At 47.2% G+C, this 20,353-nt stretch overlaps 2 protein-coding genes across 2 annotated transcripts; one reads left to right on the plus strand and one right to left on the minus strand.

The window, feature by feature from the left end:
* Positions 1-8,708: 8,708 nt before the first annotated feature.
* htr1aa (5-hydroxytryptamine (serotonin) receptor 1A a) lies at positions 8,709-10,593 on the minus strand. The gene has a single exon (XM_076049476.1). The coding sequence runs from the start codon at positions 10,335-10,337 to the stop codon at positions 9,114-9,116; it is 1,224 nt and encodes a 407-aa protein (XP_075905591.1). The 5' UTR covers positions 10,338-10,593; the 3' UTR covers positions 8,709-9,113.
* A 1,886-nt stretch (positions 10,594-12,479) lies between these two features.
* On the plus strand, positions 12,480-19,979 carry rnf180a (ring finger protein 180a). The gene is made up of 4 exons (XM_076049479.1): positions 12,480-13,732; positions 16,694-16,934; positions 17,822-17,947; positions 18,939-19,979. The coding sequence occupies exons 1-4, from the start codon at positions 12,767-12,769 to the stop codon at positions 19,142-19,144; spliced, it is 1,539 nt and encodes a 512-aa protein (XP_075905594.1). The 5' UTR covers positions 12,480-12,766; the 3' UTR covers positions 19,145-19,979.
* The last annotated feature ends 374 nt before the right edge of the window (positions 19,980-20,353 follow it).

The following is a 20,353-nucleotide window of genomic DNA, read 5'->3' on the forward strand; positions in this document are numbered from 1 at the left end:
CACTTTTCACTTGTGCTGCCCTTCTGCTTCCAACGGCCTCCATGTGTTCATTCGCTCTTATTCCACTGCGTTCCGATCTGGCGCCTTCAAAACGCAGCGGCTGCAATGTAAACAGCTCCACCTGTCACAGTGAATGCAATGACCTTCTGTCTGATGCCTGATATCATTGCTGCAATAGTGAGTCAACTTTACCATAAATAATAGATTGTGTCCTGTTCAGTGACTTCTGATTTTTCAAATCGTTTGTTCTTTTTCTCTTTTATCTCTTTTTTAAGTCTCAACTCAACGTTTAAGGTCTTGTAGGATAATAACTGCCAAACTATGCAGAGGTTTTCCACACACTGGGCAAGGCCACTGTCTGGCAACACAGCAAGCTTGTGTTGTCAGGTTGTCATGAAATCTGCCCGAGACCTTCAGAGTCAACGCTGCAGACTCCTGTTCGCCCTCAGTAAATGGACAACAGTCAGTTGCAATCGTCAGTAAGATCTCAAGGTTGCAATGCCGAAGCCATCCAGCCGGCCTTACTCTGAACTCTGATTGGTTAAGCACCTGTGAGAGCCTGGAAGACTATTGAACTATTACTAACGTGGAGATCCGAAGGCTGAAGGAGAAGAAGGTTAAATTGCAAAATCATCTGCAATTTATAATGTTAATAACGTGGCGCAATTGTCTTGCTGTTGTATACTCTCAAAAACAAATGCAAAATAGTTTCACTTTTATTGTCAAGGAACAGTTTGTTTTGTTATTGTCTCATTTGTGTCTTAAATGAAACGGCAAAAATATGCAGTTTATTGGACAAACTTGTTCAAGCTCACGTCGCGAATTTTGCTGGACATATTATAACTTTATTGACCAAAATTCGGCATTTGTTTTTGAGTTTTGACGGCATTAATAGTATTATGAGGTGAAAGGTAGGACTGAGTACAACATCAATGAAGGCCTGCACCTGAAATACACGGCCCGCCACTGCATTCTAGTGACTGCAGGTGTTTCCAATTCCTCTGACCATTTGCAGCATCGACTCCAAGAGCCAATCGTTAGCGGCATATAAGTTCCACAGAAAGAATATCGGCATCCTGCCGTCATTCCACAACAGCACGTATTGATCTGCCTCCTCGGACCTCCCTTTGAAAACATACCTAGAACGTTGCTCCACAGGTCGGAGACCTTGGCTCAGCAGACATCTGGGCTTTCACTTCCTCCTAACAGATTTCTTTTGTCCACTCGATGTTTCCATGCTTCCATTGACTTGCGGGCCGGCGCTGTGAGACACGTCTTGCCTCCAGTCACGCGGTCGAACGGACCGAGAGGACGAATCCCCTGGTGGGCATTTGCGCCGCGCGTACCTAATTGGCCGTCTTCAGAGGCTCACTTTGGCCATGATGAAATGACAGGCAGTTCTCGTTTACCTCAGTCAGCTGGACCGCGACGCCGACTAATGGACAGACTCTTGCCTCGGGGGTGGCGGCAGCGGTGGCAGCCCGATCCCTGAGGCAAGAGTCTGTCCATTAGTCGCCCCCTCCTCCCCCACCGCTAACAAATGCAACCACGGACACAGTCTCAGGGAAATAAAAAAATCGGGAACGCACGCGGTTGTGTGCGGGCGCCCTCGGGGCATCACGCAAACCAAGATATCCATACTACATACACATGCCTGGGACATATGCGTCACGCGGAACACACTGGATCCGGAGTGTATTTCACACTTGAAATGCTAATAATTACGCTTCACGCATTTATAAAGCTGCTGCAGCAGTTTCCCTTATCCAATGCTCCAGGGCTTCCTGCTTTAGCCTCTAACCTCGACTCCAGTTCTCCTGACGTGCTCCGTCCGCGCTGAGAGTGTGTGCTTGCAGACTCAGAGGGGACGTAATGTAATGTACATCCTGGACACGAGCATGAGGTAAAATATACAGCGTCCTGATGTAAGAATCATGCTGCACGTCCGGTGTGATGAAAATTTAAACTGGTCCAGAAGAAAAATGGTTGAAGGTACAGTTGTATGAGTTTGAATTCATACAGCTGTTTTAAATCTTGACTCATATCCGCATTGTAGTCACCCCTGAAATGTCTGAGGTGTCCACAAAATCTCTCCATTAAAACAGCACACAGATATATTTTTGAGAACCGGATACCTAGCTAGCTAACGGCTAACTTAACTATTGGGTAGCAGGTTTGGTTTTGTTCGTGCTGCAGCGGTTTTCCTTATCCAAAGCTCCAAGCTCCTTCCTGCCTCAGCCTCTGACCTTGAGTCCAGTTATCCCGACGTGCTCCACGCTAAGAGTGTGTGCTTGCAAACGCGCACGCAAACACAAACAGACTCCGAGGGGACGTAATGTAATGTACGTCCTTGACACAAGAAGGAAACACACAATCTCCTGATGTAAGAATCATGCTGCATGTCCACCCCCCTGTCTGTCTGTCTGTCCGTCTGTCTCCCTCCCTCAAGATCTCTCCCTCCGCCCCCTACTCACCATCTCCCGCCTCTTATTTATGGGGCCATCCGTCAAGATGCATTAAGCAAGTGAAGCAAAGTATTAGCAAAGAACAGCCGTTGTGGTGGTAAAAGTAGCACTTACTAAACATAAGTCAGCCAGCCGTCTCCCCCGTGCAGGTCTTGGGAGGCGTTCTCGCTCATAAACTGCACCCCGACACGACCTCAACAATAAACCACCGGGCAAGTGCTCAATAAATCAGCGGGGAACAGAGTGGAGGGGTGGCCTGTCTTTATATCAAGTCGTTTTGACAGAACAATGAGAAAGAAAAAAAAAAGAAAATTGAAAAGAAAAGAAGAAAAAAAGAAATTGAGTGTAAATGCGCCAAAGTATTAGACGCCCTGGTGTCACTTGTGAAAAAGCCATAGATGACATGCTTCATTGTTATCTGTAAGTTTAACCCCTGATTTATTGAGTGATCATCATGAAAAAGATGCATCTAAAATTCCATGTGAAATGGCTGGAATGCCACGAAAAGGGCGGAGGGATATTCTCCCTTGCTGGAACTCCGAATAATACGTATTTTTCTTTGTAAAAATGACAGAAGAAAAGGAAATGCGGACGAGATGCCTTTAAAGGTGGAATTTCTGTCTTGTTTTTCATGAGAGCGGCTTATTTTCTGTCCAGGCCTGAACTGGTTTGCGTTCGCCAGGGCCAATTACGGTGCCCGTCCTGAGCGAGGGCCAACGTCTTGTTAGGCAACAATTTAGACATGTGGCGAAAGAGACGTCATCTTGGCGGACAGCGGCCATGAAGCACGGAAATCATATTAGAGAGCAGCAACAAAGGCCGTTGCTGTAGAGGACACGGCTACAGGCGGAGAGCGTGCAATCCAAGCATTTTGGTTCAAAGAGGCAGAGAGAAGGGAAATGTAAAAGAAAAAAAAAAGAAAATGAAAATAAGATTTTGATCCCTCAAGCCATAAGCTGACACGTTAAGATATTTTTAATGTCAGCGGGGAATGCGTTTACCGGACCCATGCTGGGAAGCTGTGAAAAAAAGCATTGCATGAGTTGGCAGCAGATGAAACAACAGGAATGCAGGTTTCATTTTTTTTTTTTGTTGTTCTGCTATGAAGTCCATTTTCAGGCGATGGATCCTCCACTTGGCAACGTGTTTTGCCCCCTGACAGGCCCTGGAAGTGATGCAATGAGCCAAGTGATGTTTCCCTCTCCAGACTCCGTCTCCCTCGCTCTGCCTCTCCGCGCCCCCCCTGCTTCCTGCCTCTCTGATGCCTCCCAACACCATCAGCCGACCGCCACAAACATTCAAATGAAAGTCCTGTGTTGATTTAACGTTGCCCGAGGAGCGGCGCCGCGACTGCCTTTTAGCCGCTGGGCAGAGAGAGAGACGCACACACTGAGGAATAACAAGAGCTTTTGTCAAGTGGAAGTCATTATGTTTAAACTACCAAGGAGGTCCAGTCACCTGCAACTTAACACGTAAAAGGGTAGTGTGCAATTTTCATCATTGTCAAATACTGTTTAACCATGAGCAGTCGAACCATAGGTGTCTCACCTCAGTGGGTTAGTTTTCTTTCACCTTGCTTTGGATGAATAAAATCAAACCAAAAGTAGACAGGTCCGTCACTGATAGTGGTCCCCTCAGAAACACGGAGCTGTGCTCTCTAGTGGTGGAAACAACTGCACGTTGCCACTTTAAGGACGATTCATTACGAATTATTGCTGAAATTTTGTTTCAGTAATAAACCTTCTCTAGAGAGAAACCTGATCACAGGCCTGAACACACAGACCTTTATGTCTAATTCATTTACTCGTTGGGAAAACAGGCTTCAAGTGAGAAAGCTGTTTGGACATTGACTTTTGAATTTGACTTGGCTGTTTTAATTCTGATCTTTAAATATGCACGGCTGAATTTTAAGCTCTCCCCCGTAGCTGGCTTTGCATGCAAACAGGTCTGCGCTGCCTGCTGCTCTCCCTGACACACACACACACACACACACACACACACACAGATTTTGGCTGCTTCAGGGCACACTGTGAGGGGCATGTTTTGATCGTAGCCTTTGTTTTGACGATGAATCGCACCGTCAGTGTTTGTGTCACATTAATGATGTTCCATACGCCGTCTCAACCACCGTGTTTTTATGTATTTACCAATGTACTCCATCAGAATAAAGTTTGAGCTCTGTAAAAAAAAAAAAGTAGAGGAAAGATAACAAGTGACCCTTAAGTATACCAGGAGAGTTAGAAATATGGTCACAACGCACGCAGTCTGGGAAAACAAGCGACTGTAATACAAACAGCCCAATGAAGTGGAGCCCGACTCCTCATCTCTCTTCCACCAGACGCTGTTGTTTACTGCGGCCCGTTTCTCTGTTTACTTTTGCCCTTGCGCGCGCACCGCCTGCCCTCCATCATAGTGATGAGTTTGCGTGTTTGCACTGCGCCACAATGATCCTTGGACGTATTTTATTTTGCCTGCCAATGCGCCTCACTCTTTTTTTTTTTTTTTTAAAGCGCATCGAAGAACACGGCCCCCATTTCTCCACGTCTTCTGGAGTTTTCTGCCCCTCCCGCCTCGCCGTCGCCGAAGACTGAGAGCCTCGGCCGTGTGACAGACTCCGGGCTTTGAGGTCCCTGAAAGAGAAGGAGGCTGTTGCTCCTCTGTCTTATTAACATTCCTCATTTGCTTGCCTATATTCCCTGCATTGTCCTCCGAACTTTTATTTTTCATGTGCTACTGGGTATTTCCTTCGTCACTTAAGTTGCTAAATTTCACTGCCCCCTCCCCCAACCCATCCCATAGTTCACACACACACACACACACACACACACACACACACACACACACACACACACACACACACACCATCCTCCGGGCTCAGAGCCCTCACACATGCCTCCGCCACCTTGAATGTGCAAGACACACTGTTCCTACGGAGAGAGAAGCGGAAGCCTCTTTAAAGGGACTACAGTAGTTTTGATTAATTCATGCGTGCACCTTTCACCAGTGCAGCATCTGTAGAAGCCTCATGGAACCAACATACGGGCGAGAACAATGCACTGTGGTGATGTGAACCGGTTTCTGATGGTGTTTTCATGTGATGTGGTCTGGGTATAATGCCTGCATGAATCTGTGGTTGTCTATATGTGGTTGTCTATCTCTCCTCGGGCAACATGTTAGCGCTAAAGGTTTAATCTGCATGTCCGTACCAACGCTCTGTCTTAAGGCTTCCTCATTTTTTTGGTTCACTCGTTTGAAATTCATCTCAACTTTAAAAAGAATCATTCAACAAGAGGTGAAATGAATTGAAATTACAGGGTAGAGTTATATATTGGATGAAACATCTGTATGTTTTTGCCTTTTAATGGTAATTATAGTAATGAATAGAATAGAGTTGAAACAACTCTAGCCCATGACAATTTGTTTGTAGCTTCCACATCCTTCAAAGTCTAAACAACAATAACAACACACCAATGCAAGCAGGCACACTCCAGTAAAATAGACAACCAAGTCATCTTCGGCCCATAAGTTAATTAGAATGATAATGATAATAACTGTGCGTAATATGGCTATCAAGTAAAGTACAGGCGACGGCTGAAAGACTGTAAATTCATTTATTGACATTTTGCAATTAACAAGACAGAATTTGGGATAATTGATGATATTATCATGATGATTGTTGTCGTGTGTCACATTTTTGGAGACATGAGTCAACAGCTCCTCTAGCAAGAGTGCAGGATAGGAAATAAATGATTGGATGGCTGAATGAATGGAACTTATTTAATTTTGCTCAACAGGATCCAATGTTTCCCCTGCTATTTCCTGCTGTTTAGTGTCCCATTAATACCACTGAAATTATAGGGATTTCATTGACCCAAAAATTAAAATGTGCCCAATTTCTGTTCACAACATTTTGTGAGTAATATTATATTTTATCCTCTGTGTTTGGTAGTTGTTGTTTGTGTGTGTGTGTGTGTGTGTGTGTGTGTGTGTGTGTGTGTGTGTGTGTGTTTCAGTTCATTTGGGGATAGTGTAAAACTCCTGAATGGTCGCATGCATGAAGTGCTGACCAGAGTGTTAAATGGGTGAACAATGGCTGCTCAGAGGCAAAAGTTGGTCCATTTTATCACTTTTAGTCCCACGGGGGAGGGGTGGGGGGCAGAGGGACACACGTGAAGAAATTTGATCACTGTTAGCAGTGGTGTCCATGTAATCCTGCTCTCCTCTCCTGCACTCCTTCCTTTGATCAAACTCTGGAATCCTGCAGCGGGAGGGATTACTACAGTCGCTCGATCCTCACCTTGAATATTACAGCATGATTCAAAGCGGGTCAGATGCTTTGTAATCCCATATATCAGGACCAAACTATAATAATGATTGTAATGGTCTTAGAGTCACAGTTGAAAAACACACTGGTGCTCCCAAGCACCATCATAAGCCCCCCCGTCCTGACCTGCAGGTCACAGGTAGGGGGGCGGGGGGGGGGGATTAATTCTGCCAAAAGCATTTTGAGTGCATTGACGGCGCACTGTGGCGTCACAGCCACCTGATGGCAGGAGCGCTGCCACCCAGGGCAGCTTTTCATCACATTGGGTGCAACTTTATTCAATCGCTCACATTTGACACCACTTATTGCTCAGCATTGTGTGTGTGTTTTTTGTTTTTTTTTATCATGTTTTGTCTGCATACATTTCAATTACCTCTGTCAATATTCTATTATATTGACTTCGCCACTGCTATTATTGCCGCCACTATTGACATAACGCTGCCCCCTCCCCCCGACCCCACCCCCAACCCCCCGGTCTCGCAAACAAATTAGTGTGACTGTCATCATCAGAAAGGGCAGCTGAACTGTTCACGTATTATATCGCTGAGTGGATTTTCCTTTTCCAACAGAGTGAATGTTGAAGCGTCCTGTGAGGATGAAGTTCATCGGAATTGATGTGGACGCTCAATATCAATAAATTAGTGGGAATCCTCCTGGCGGCTGTTCTGAAATAATGCATCTGCATCCACAGCATTAGAATGACTAGACCGCAAAGTTACCCTGGATTTTTATTCATTGATTGATTTTTTTTTATTGATTTTTTTTTTTGCCCAACCTCTACCAAACCTCAGCTTTGGCTTTTGCCACTGAAGCCTGATCGTCTAACGAGGGAACATTTCTCGAGCTTTGTTTATCCCCGGGTGTCACCTCAGGTTTTCTCTGCCGGGCCCTGTGCCGGCTGTCCAGCCGCTCTCCACTGACCCGCGGTGGCCTCAGCGCCACCTCTCCCTGAACACTGTTACCCTCCTTCTGCCTTTCCATGTCTCCCTCGTCCACTTCCTCTTTTTTTTTTTTTGTCAGCTCTAAACAGATCTGTTTGGACAGATCGAGAGACTCACACGCTGCATTTCCTGAAATTGTTCCCTCTCGCGTTCACGTGTGGCCCCTCATGTAGTATTTTGAGTGTGGCCGAGTTAAGCGCTGATTTATTTATGATGTTCCTATTAGACACTCGCCACTCTAAAGGCCTGCATGGGAGCCGGCTGCTCGGAGGAAAAAACACATATATGGCTCTCCTCCCTTGAGTTTCCTGAGAAGCAATCTCCTCCTTTCAACACGCTGTTGTTTCCCTCTCACACACACAAACACGCTCACACACTGGGGACACACTGGGATGTATAAATAGAGTGGGATTGGGGGTACAGGGGTGGGGGTGGTGGGGTGCGTATGTTACCATGACTGTGGACTGAACCATCATTCTTAATGCTCCCGGACTTGATGTATTAGCTGCAGGAATTCAATACTCTTCTTTTTTTTTTCTCTCCCCCCCCCCCCCCTTTCCGTTAGAACCCAAACACACCACGACTCAACTCCCCAGCCCCCCCCCCCCCCCCCCCCCCCCAGGCCCCTCCCGGCCTGCCAGGGCAAACTGATAAGTGGCTGGCTGCTTTGTTTGCACAGCAAGGCAGTAAATTATTCATCCCTTATGATCCGTATGAAGATATATGATGAGACAGGTCCACGTGAGAGAGCCATTTTTCTCAATAGGCCCCTTCCTCCCTTCACGCTCCGTTTCTCCTGAGCTTTCTTTAAGAGAAAATGCCAACAACACCAACAACAAAGAAGAAGAACTGACTCATATATCTTCATGATATAATTGATTGTTTTTTTTTATTATTATTATTATTATTATTTTTGGTGCTACAAAGCTCTTGATGTGTAGGACGAAACCCCCCCCCGCCCCCCGCCCCCTCCCACGGTGGGATGCGTGATGGAATCAGCACAGGGCACGTCTTGCATGGCAATACAACAATGGCTGTCGTGTCGTCGCGAGAGGCTAAATACTGTAGCTACAACACAGAATAAACATTAGATTGTACATTTAAGAGAGGGAACGTCCCGTCTTGTCTCCTTCCGCCGTCAGAGCCCCGGATTATTGTGTTCATACGTGTCTCTCTCTCTCTCTCTCGCTCTCTCTCTCTCTCTCTCACACACACACACACACACACACACACACACACACACACACACACACACACACACACACACACACACACACAGCTCTGTCCCTGATTAAAGTTCGGTGTGTTATTGTTATTCTGCCGTGGGAGACGGTGAGCGCGCCTCGTGCCGCCGTCCCTCCCTCCGAGGCGCGTTGCGCGCGATCACATTCCGTGGAATTTGCATCTCAGTATCTTCTTGAAAGCACTTTGGAAGTCTTTGTTGAAGTAGGCGTATATGATGGGGTTGAGCAGGGAGTTGGAGTAGCCCAGCCAGTTAATGACGGCGCCCAGCCAGTCCGGCATGTAGCAGCTCTCCGCGCAGAAAGGCAGGACCAGGGCGACGATGAAGAAGGGCAGCCAGCAGACGATGAAAGTCCCCATGATGATCCCCAGCGTCTTGACCGTCTTGCGCTCCCGGGCCAACGCGATCTTCCTCTTGGTGCCCGTGTTCCGCTCGTTGATGTTCTCGTGCGAGGAAGACTGCGGGGTGTTGGGCAGGGGAAGGTGCGTCTTGGAGTTGCTCATAACTTCTATGATCTCGAGCGACTCGCCCTCCTCCCCGTGCTTCACCGCGCCGTTTACGCACGGAGAGCCCGGCTTGGACTTGTGGAGCACGGCCGGCGACAAAGTCAAGCACCTGTCAGACACTTTTGCCGTCTCCGTTTTCTTGACCGTCTTCCGAATCCGGAAGCGCGCCGCCTTGAATATTCGCCCGTACAGGACCAGCATGAGGATGAGAGGGATATAAAAGGCTCCGAACGTGGAGTAGATGGTGTAGCCCGGGTCCTGACTGATGATGCACGCGTCGGGGTTCGCCCTGTCTTCGGCGCTTCGCCACCCCAACATCGGCGGAATGGAGATGGAGAAACCGATGAGCCAAGTGACGCTGATCAGGATCGCAGCCCGCCTCGGTGTCCGTTTGTTCACATAGTCAATGGGGTCTGTTATAGCCCAGTACCTGTCCAGAGCAATTGCGCACAGATGCAAGATGGATGATGTGCAACACAGTACATCCAGTGAGATGAATAAATCGCAGATCTCCTGCCCCAGTGTCCACTTGTTCAGAACCTGGTAGAGGGCCGCCATCGGCAGAACCAGGACCGAAACCATGAGGTCCGTGACGGCCAGAGATCCAATCAGGTAGTTGGCCACGTTCTGGAGGGATCTCTCCAGGGCGATGGCTGCCACGACGCACGCGTTGCCAAATATGGAGCAGAGGATGAGGGCCGCCAGGAACAGGGAGGTGATAATCTGGTAACTGAGCGCCAGGTCTGCCACAGACCCGGAGCCGGTGCCGTTCTCTCCCGCGTCCCAGTCGACGACCACCCCGTCCGGGTAACCGGCGGTCGCGTCACTGTCGTTGCCGCCAGCCACTAGGAAATCCATCGTGCGTCCACTCACTCGGAGCGCAACTTTCCCGGTGTAGTTCAGGTTGGGGGGGCGCGCACGCAGCTGTGCAGAAGTGGCGGCAAGTCAACCCATCAGACTGCTGTCGCCGCCGCCACCGGCGCCGCCGCGGCGCGTTTTACCGGGATCCATCGGGGGGTTACCGCGCACTGTGCCTGCGCTCCTCGGACGCATGACGCAGGCGTGTTAGTAAGTGTGTGCATGTGTGTGAGAGAGGGGGGAGGGTGTGAGGGAGGGGGGGGGGGGGGTGCGTCTTTCAGCCCGTGCGCGTTGACAGCCGGGTGCGCTTACTGGTTCTGCGAGTCATCTGAGCTTGGTGACGCCGTGAATTCATTTATACCAGCAGCTGCGGGTACGTCAGACCGTGTGGACGTCGACCCGGAGTTTTGTGCCTCTGCCCTCCTCGTTGCTCCGTTTTCCTCTGCAGGCAGCCGAAGAGGCTGCACAGCGCTCCGGCTCAGTATCCCTCGCTTTAATTTTAGACCCTGGATTCCACATTAAGTGATAATTGCAACTTTTTTTTTCTTTTCTTTTTTTTTAAAAGGCAGAATTTAAACAAGTGATTTATTCGCACCGAATCTAAAATGTATTCAAAATTGTTTTTAAAATGTTTCGGGATTTTTTATTTATTTATTTATTTTTTAACTTCCGCTTCAAACTTTTTACTGTCAGGTAGAAAAAAGCTCAAGGGGAGACACAGGAACCGCTCGGACACCTGTTTGCAGGCACAATATAGCGCGTGGCGTGAGAATAGGGCGAAAGGCAGCGGAGCGCTCAGAGCGAGCGACGATTCCAGGACCAGGGACAGAGCCGCCTCAGTGCTGAGAGGAGAGCTGCTGCCCTCTGCAGTTAACTGTGGGTACTGCACCAATCGACCTCCCCTCTCGTCGGCACTGAGTGAACAGAGGCAGCAGGGTGAGGTGACAGGTTATCGGCGCGCGCTTGCTTGTGTGTGTGTGTGTGTGTGTGTGTGTGTGTGTGTGTGTGTGTGTGTGTGTGTGTGTGTGTGTTCACTTCGCTTGAACATTGGATTGAATAGGAAGATGAATTATACATCTAGGAAAAGACAAAGAAACGATCGCACCAGTCAGCCATGACATAGCACATGTGGAGTATCGAGACTCCACAAGAAGATACAGAAGTAAATGGCAGATTCCACAAACAGCTCTTTAATGGGGGCGCAAGGCTGGCTTGAAATGCTGCTCAGTGTTTGAGTGTTAATGTCTTGCTGGCACTTGTTATCAGCATATATACATATATATATATATATATATATATATATATATATATATATATATATATATATATATATATATATCAATGTTGAAACGCTCAAGCTTAAAATAAATAAATAAATAAAAATACCGTTACACTGTGTTTTTGTGACAGACACAGAGCAACACAGATGGATTAGATTCTCAGTTTGCAGGCCTGCAATACAACAAATGTGCACTGTCGTTACAGTAATGCACTGTTTATTTAAATTCCTAACCTTAATTAGGAACTGAGCCAATACTGATGCGATGAGACGACACTTTAGTGACCGTACAAAAGCTGACTGTCATCTGTACCTGGACACAAGCAGAACAAGTAAAGTGTTCACTTAAAATGTAAATAAATAAATGAATGAATGCATAAAACAGGCCCAGCCACTGACTCCAATAACCACTGACCTGAATTCAGAAATAAAATGAAAATATTGATGAAAAAAGCTCTGTCCCTTCTGTTATTGATATCCCTAAATAGTAATAAAAGATTGATAATAGAGCATCCTGAACGAACACAACTCAATAAACTAGCCTGACAATTTTCCATCATTCTGTTTCTCATTGTGCCTGGATGTTTCTGGGTCAGCTGGAACTCCCTGATAGTGATAAAACAGCAACTATATTTCTCTAACTTAAAATAAAAAAACATAAACCTGAGGAATTATCAATGTTTTATAAACATACACCCCACCTTCCTCTCTCAATGCTGTTTATCAACTTATCTGGGGGGGGGGGGGGGGGGGGTGAGAGAGCTGACAGTGCTTTACTGGATGAGGTAAGAAATAAAAAACAGTGGCTCTGGATTTTTCACCTCATTTTTTTGTGTGTTTCTATGGTTGCAGGGCGCTGAATTTTCCATAGGTGGAGAACAATAGTGAGGCCACGAGCACCAAAGTATTGTGTTGGGGCTCACGGGCGGGTGGACTCTGTCTTTGTTTATTGGTGTGGAATGTCCCAGGGGGCCAAGTCGGGCCAGGTCAGGGGGACGGCTCTGCTCCTCCACACTGGAACAGTCCCACCGCTTGCTTAGCGTGACGCGCTACATCCAGACGGTGAGGCAGGGTGGAGCGGGAAGGATGGCACAGGGGAGACCAGGTTAGACCCTGCTGCTGATTTTGGGGGGCTGTGGGAATCAACGTCATGAGCTCCCATGTGGGATTCTCCTGTGCGAAGGGCCCGAGCAGAACTGAGGGCGCCGGTGAGGAGAACGCCAATGGGAAGACCTACAGCCCCTGTTTAAAAGCGGTGAGGCAGAGGGTGAGGAGTGTCGACGCAGCGGGGGAGGGGAGGTCGGGCGGCGCGGAGCACCTGGAGAGACCTGCGCTGCCCGGGTGGAGGGCACACAGAAAGAGCCTCGGGAAGGAAAACAGAGGGAGGTGGAGGGAAGGCGACCGAGACACGGACGAAGAGCGGCTGAGCGCTGAACAAACAGCAGGCGCGGAGAGGACGAAACATAGGCTGAGAAAGACAGAGAGACCTGGGGAGGGGAGCCAGGCCCGGTACGGAAGAGGAGCCACTCAAAGTTCTGCTGCTATGGAAGCGGGAGACGACACATATGTGCAGCAGCTCCAGACCAGATCTCAAGGCAGCTCCTCCACCAGCAGCATCGGCTCAAACCCTCAACCTCCCTGGCTGGCGGCGGCTTCCGCGTCTACCGCTGCTGCTCACCTTCTTCCCACCCAAACCCGACCATCAGCTCCTCCATCTCCCAGAGCTCCACCCAGGACGTCCTGCAGGGACCTGCACCGCTGCACCGGCGCTTCAGCCAGGGAGCAAGACCCCTTCTGGGCCGAGGTGAGGGCCACGCTGGCGTCAGGAGCGTCAACTCCCGGCCGCCAGACGCTCGTCCCGTCTCTGACTGGCTCAGAGCTGGGAGAGGAGGAAGAGGAGGAGGAGGGGGAGGAAGATGGTGGAGAGGAAGGAGGCAGCGGTGCTGCGGCGGCGGTGATGAGTCAAAGAGCGGCCTCGGCAGCAGCGCAGGCCTGCTTTCCTCACGAGGAGGAGAGGAAGGCGGGCAGAAGGGAGAGGAACCGCATCAAGTACCTGAGGAGGAGGCAGAGGAGGCGGGAGAGGTGGAGGCAGAGCCAGCTGCAGGAGAGCAGGCAGGTGAGCGCTGGAGAGACTAAATAATGCTGCCGCTTTTGCTCTGATACTTCTGAGTGTGTGTGTCTGTGTGTGCTTGTGTGCGTGCACGCTCAGTGTGCGTGGTTCACCTCCACTCTCGACGGCACGATCAGCACCCAGCTCATCTCAACAGCCCATTGTCTGCGAGGTTTAAAGTAGGGTTACGTCTGAATCATGGGCGGCATGATGAGGCTCGGCTGGAGGGCCCTTCACCACCGACACCACAAAAGAAGACGTCCCGCCTGATTGGCGCGCGTTTATGGTTCGGAATTATTCCGACAGACTGGATGAAATCAGTCGCTTCGGGAGATGAAACGTCCACTTCCTGATTTTATGTAGATCTTTGATAAGTCGCTAAAAGGAAGACTGACCTCAAAACACACACACACTTAACTGCGTTACACTTACTGTTGCACGTACCGCAATGAGGAAGCGTCTATAAATACTTATTGAATTGCAAATTGAGCTACTTTAACCAAACATACAGTACATTAGTATTGCAACACACCAATGTGTGACTATAGCTAATGTGCTGCCATAGTAGCAGATAAATCAAATAACGTCCTTCGCCAGTAGCTAAAGCCATTATAACACTACTTCAGCAGTAGTTCATCACCAGGATGCCATGCAGGAGTAGTTCTAGGTACTTCCTTTTTTGTATTTGTCACAGTGTGCATGTAGTTGAACTCAGAAGTGTGTGAAAAGAAGTTTCTCCCCACTTCCTAAGCAAATGTGGCTAAAGTATAGCCAGCTAAATTTCACCCTGTAGAAGATCCTATAAATTTCATTTTCTGAAGCTGATGGTTGTTTTCTTGGTCAGAGTCAGATCTTAAAATCACCTTAAAGTTATGTTGCTGTGGTCAGAACAGCAGTGCTACTTTTGGCTAAGGCAAAAAAGTACCTGATCTCACTTCAGAATCAACTTTAAGAAATGGGCGCTGAAGTCTTCCTGGCCCATTTCCTCTGATTTTCTTGATACTTTCAGCCTGTGGCAGGCCTGAAGAGATGTATTAAATATAGAGAAATTTCCATACTCTCAGTGTGGGCAGCAACACATTCAGCAAACCAGTCAGTCAGTGTACTGACAGGCACTGTCAGCGTATGTCAGAATAAGCGCTGCTCTTCTGTCAAACTTTAAATATCCTCTTTTTGTGAGGGCCTCAATTTGTTTCAAAGTGATATATACTTTATAAAATAAACATAAAAAAAATGCCAGAATTATATACGTAGATATTTTTATGCATACAATACATTTAATACCTGAACTTAACTCTTAACCTTACTGCCAGCAAACTCTTTGACTTGAGAGGACAAGTTTGGTCATTGCCATCACATTGCACAGCATTTTCCACTCTGTCAATATTGTTGTTATGTTTTTTTGGGCGTCAATTCCGTGTAAAGCAAGGCTGTTTCTGTTTTATCAACATGCACAAATGCATTCTGTAAAGTAACCAAAACGGAAGTGTGTCGTCCCTGTGCACCGGACCCTCAGTGCCCACAATTGCTTGGCAGCTGTGCTGTGTGCTCTCATTTCTGCCTTAATGACACGCCATGGGAGGCGGTCCCTGGAGCTCCACCTGGGTGAGAGTGTGGTAATTACTCTGGAAGCATCCAGGGATCTCTCTCTCTCTCTCTCTCTCTCTCTCTCTCTCTCTCTCTCTCTCTCTCCCTCTCTCACTCTCCCTCTCACCCGATCCAATCCTTGGCTTGCAGGTCTGCTGAGGACATCAGGGACCTGAGCGCGACTCAGACCGTGTCACAAAAACCAAATATTTGTTTCATTGTCTCACATGACTTCTGCGCAGAACAGTGGGCAGTGGGGCTGTTGGCACCTGAATGCCGAGCAGTATGGTAACTTACAGAAAATGCGACACGGCAGGGGAGGCCGCATGCCGTGTAGCAATTCAGCTTCACATCCAATGTTGACAACAGATTGCTTTAAGCTGAAACGCCTGTTTTCCTTTGGGGTTATTGGATTTTGGAAGTGGAGTTCTGAAACATAAGGCTGCGTCAAATCTGCTGAAGTCACACCTGACACACTTGTCTCCTCACACATATGATTATGCTGCTAAGGTGGGTGTCAAAGGCATTATGAGAGGAGGATATTTTAAACGCAACCTCAGGAGGACTGCAGCAAAAGACATTTTCACCTCTATTTATGGAGAGTAGGTGCAAGGATACCTCGTCTGCATAGTGTAGGCAGACCTCCAAACTTTGTGTTTGCAATGTCTGGAGGTGTATTAATGTCAAGCATATCACTTAACAAAATTCTGTGTTTGACCATTATTCAATACTAATGTACAATTTTGTAAAATTTGCAAGACTTATAACAAGGGGCATCACACAGGGGCAAATAGTGAATGGTGAGAATGGTGATCAGCATGATTGTTCAGTGCGCACTTTATTTTTAATTGTCGGGAAAGCACAATAAGTTAAAGAGAAGGACGCAGATGTTGGAAGGGCCAGACAGGAGTTGGACCAAACCAAAGAGGAGATCTACAAATGTATTGAAAGAGGATGTGAAGTTAGTTGGCCTAAGAGAAAATGGTGCAGACAATAGAAAGAGGCAGGTGACTGAAGTAAACAGCCCAAAGGAGACACAACAAAACATTGCTAAAATAAATTGTATGTAATATGGAATATGGAAGATGTTATTTGGAGGTATCGTACATTTCTCTCCCTGTGGCTCATTTAGTCAACACAAGAGCTTCTGGAGGTTCTGTGCTGCAAATCTCCTCAACGAGTCAACATGGACAGTGTTTAAAAGGCAGAGTAGTGGTTTCCATGTGAGTTGGAATTGCCTCGAACAGGCTCTCCATTTCTCTTGTTTACACACTCACACGTGTGCATTCTGGCGAAGATGCACAACACACAATATACAGTGCCTTACAGTTCGTTGGACCCCTCCCACAGACGCTCAACCCTTGCCCGTTTTCCCCGCAGAGTTCACCGAGGAGCCCATCCAGCAGCGACAGCAGCGGCGACGATGAGGAAGTGGTGCCGTGGGACAGGGAAGGCTACATCTGCGCCGTGTGCCTGGACGTGTACTTCAGCCCGTACATGTGCCACCCCTGCAACCACATCTTCTGTGAACCCTGCCTGAGGACACTGGCTAAGAACAGCCCCGCCAACACGCCCTGCCCCCTCTGCAGAACCACCATCACGCACGTCTTTTTCCAGAAGGGTGAGCCGAGGACATCGCAATCATTTCAAAACGTCCGTCGGCTGCGGCGCGCTCGGCGTCCGAGGTTAACCCCGGCGGACCTGCGATGGGAAACGTCCTTGACAAAGTACCTACAGTGTAGCGGCAGATGTGTGCAAACGCAACATGGGTAAACGTTCGCTGTGTTGTGTGTGTCTGCTGGCTGCAGCACAGACATCTTGGCCGCAGATCGCTCAGAGGACCCAGCTGCAGATGTCCCTCAGGGACCACGGCAGACCTTTGGTTCAGTTCCGACCAGATGAGTCGCCCGCATGGAGAAAACGAAATCAAATGCAATCTAATGGGTTTTGTTTTGTTGCTCTCCAAATGAAAAATAAGGAGCACAGGCAGGGCAGTTTTTCTGATGACTGCAACGTTTTACCTATTTTTAAAACCAACGTCGGAAATGAAATGTTCTCACGAGACAATGTTACACAATGCGATTTTCATGATGGATTATGCATTTTTTACGTAACATGTCAGTGCGAAGTAATTGAATAGGATGTCGTCAGATTTCGGCAAAGTTATGAATGAGTAATGAGGTTCCATGAGTCACTTCGGCCTACTTACAAGTGTGTGTAAGAAGAAAATGAGCAGCGCTGTGGCCATAAAAGGCAGAGTGGCAGAGGGCTGCAGACACACTGAGGGCTCTTGTGAGTGATTAGGTGACAAGGATTTCAGATTAGATTCTTGTGGTGATTACCAAAGGCAAGGTCACACAGAAACGGAACAGGGAGAAAATGACGCTGCGTCCAGTGCTTTCTGCTAAACAATCAAAATCAAACATCACCAGTTAAAATCTGGAGGCGTGGACAAGATGCAGACACTGGATAATATTCTGCTGTTTTCTCTTCCTCGTCTCCCGACAGAACTGAACCAAACCACGAGGACATTTTTCCCCAAGGAATACCTTTCGAGGAAACAAACCTTCCAGAAAGCGAGCTGTGCCAAGTGGCCTCTGCCGAGCTGCCGGAGGCTCTTCCACATCTTTGGCAGTAAGTTAGATTAGAGAGGCAACGAGATTGGTCAGTGTTGGTCACGTTGAAGCGGAAGCCGAATACATTTCTACTGTGATTGCTGTTTTTGTGAATTGTTAACAACATGTTTAAATTCAAAATAAGTCTTAAGGACATAGCCGTGTTATCATCTACACACGCTATCGTGGAAGGCCCACGGAGTCCACTTTTGTTTTATACTGCAGGTACTGGGTCAATGCCCAGTTAGGTCACTCCAAAAACTGCAGCCTCAAGGGGGCGCTCCTTAAGTCTCCCCCTTTGTTGGTTCCACTGACTGTACATAAAGACGGATGGAGTCGTGGTGTCAGCCGTTGTTTGGCCAATGCATGTTTTAGTTGCACAATCAGCACCACCTTGAACTTCCAATTTGCTTTGAATCCGGAAGATTCCGTATTTGGATGCGTGGGTGGTACTGGAGGAGAGCGATGATTGGAGCATGAGTGAAGCGGGTGCAACAATGCCCGCACAAACGCCGCTAAGCTGACTACAGCTGGCTACTAAAACATAGCCAGCTGCAGTCACTGTCATTATTACTCAAAATTACACCAAATCAGACAAAATTAACATTACAGCCTATTGGATAACTTTTTTTTTTAACTTGTGATTAAGACAACAAAAAAATGTAACCAGTTCAGAAAAGTATGCATTGATCTCGTATTGACAGCCAGTCATTTCTAGTCTTTTTGCAACTGTTTTTGGCAGATCCTGCTGACCAAACGAAAGAATGTAGTTCTTTGGCCCATCAACGTTGGCCTCCTTTTTAAACCCCGTCCATCTTTATATACAATCAGTGGTTCGGTCTCAAACCGGTTAAGTCAAGGGTTGTCAGGAAGCGAATCTAATATTAATATCTATGCCACATTAAACATGCAAATCAATTTGCTTTGCTGAACCCTGGAGGGAAGAGCCAAAAGTATTAGATTTTGGTCGACACCACGAGTTAACTATCTTGGATATCCACCCAATCCAGGCTTCCAGAGGCCGTCCACAGCCATCAGCAGGCGCCAGTACCCTCACGGAGGTGGTTACCGTCTGGACACCATGGACTTCCAGGACGACTCTCAGGGCTGGCGATTTGACATGGACATGGTCATCATTTACATCTACTCAGTCAACTGGATCATTGGCTTCTTCATCTTCTGCCTGCTTTGCTACCTCTTCTTCCCTTCTTTTTGATAGTCCGCAGGCGTAAACTTGCAAGACATTGCATGACTGTTGATGACGTTTATGATAAATATATGTACACCATTTTAAGCATGAGGGGGTTCCAAGAGCAGCAGAGCATAACAGCAGTGAGTCTCCAGTACATTTTGAGCTGCGTGGCACTGAATAAGTGATCTCTCATTAATAAGTGATTGGGAGAGAAAAATGTTGGGCGTTGAGGGACTCTAATGTTCTCCACACATTACATGTGTGACATTGCTAGCACTACATGTTGTGTAAGAACTGAAAACAAGCTCCTTTATAATTCGGTGCAGAAAAGCTGAAGTCTTTCTCAGACGATGGTTGCTAGCTTTTTGTTTTGTACATCATGATTAAATCAAATGAAAGATCATTTCATTGTTTTTGCCATTTTTTTTTTTTTTTTGCTTCAGTTTACCAACCAGCACCACGACTCCAGCATAACATAAGTTGGAGCAGCTTCCTTCAAGGAATTGCTCCAGGTCTTGGTGTTATTTCTTCACATGATTTTGGTAGATTTTTGCATCCTCACACATCCAATATGAAATGACAGTGTTGTGAGCAAGAACACAACCTTAGCAGTTGACATGCCCAAACCATTTGTTGGACTATACGATACGATACTATACTACTTCCATGTAAGACTTCACGTCACATCACCCTTCATTACTATCGTTTTTCTTCTTCCAGTCAAATCGTCAGATGCAATGCAGCCATTTTTCGCATCAACCGCTTTAAAGATTTTCAGGTTTCAGATTTACTAAAGAAGTACGGTGCCAACTCAGCGCCCAGGTGTGGACGTGCACTGGATTTGATTGATTTTCTCCTAAATGATGAAAATAAATTATGCTGTTATGCACATGAAGTTGGTATATTCTTATTTTCGACGCAACCATCTGTTAATTTCCATATTTAAATACACTATGAATCACTTTTGACGAGGTGCAGTGATTACATAATGTGATCTAATTACCCAGGTAAAACTAAATAATACAACAAGTTGTTAGGCGCGATGAAAAAGACAGATTTGAATAAAACAACTATGATCAACAGTTAAGTTGAGGGAGCTGAGAAAGAGTTGAGACGGTGAGATTTATATGGAAGTCAATTAAATATTTAAACTAATCCAAGATAGTCAGGAAGGATGAGTCCAGAGGATGAGTCCAGAAACTTGTACCATGACAAATATCTGCACATGTATCT

Source organism: Nelusetta ayraudi, unplaced genomic scaffold (genome assembly GCF_046127955.1).
Source record: "Nelusetta ayraudi isolate G7.1 ecotype Tasmania unplaced genomic scaffold, CSIRO-AGI_Nayr_v1 ptg000116l, whole genome shotgun sequence".
In the NCBI taxonomy this organism is placed as follows: Eukaryota; Metazoa; Chordata; class Actinopteri; order Tetraodontiformes; family Monacanthidae; genus Nelusetta; species Nelusetta ayraudi.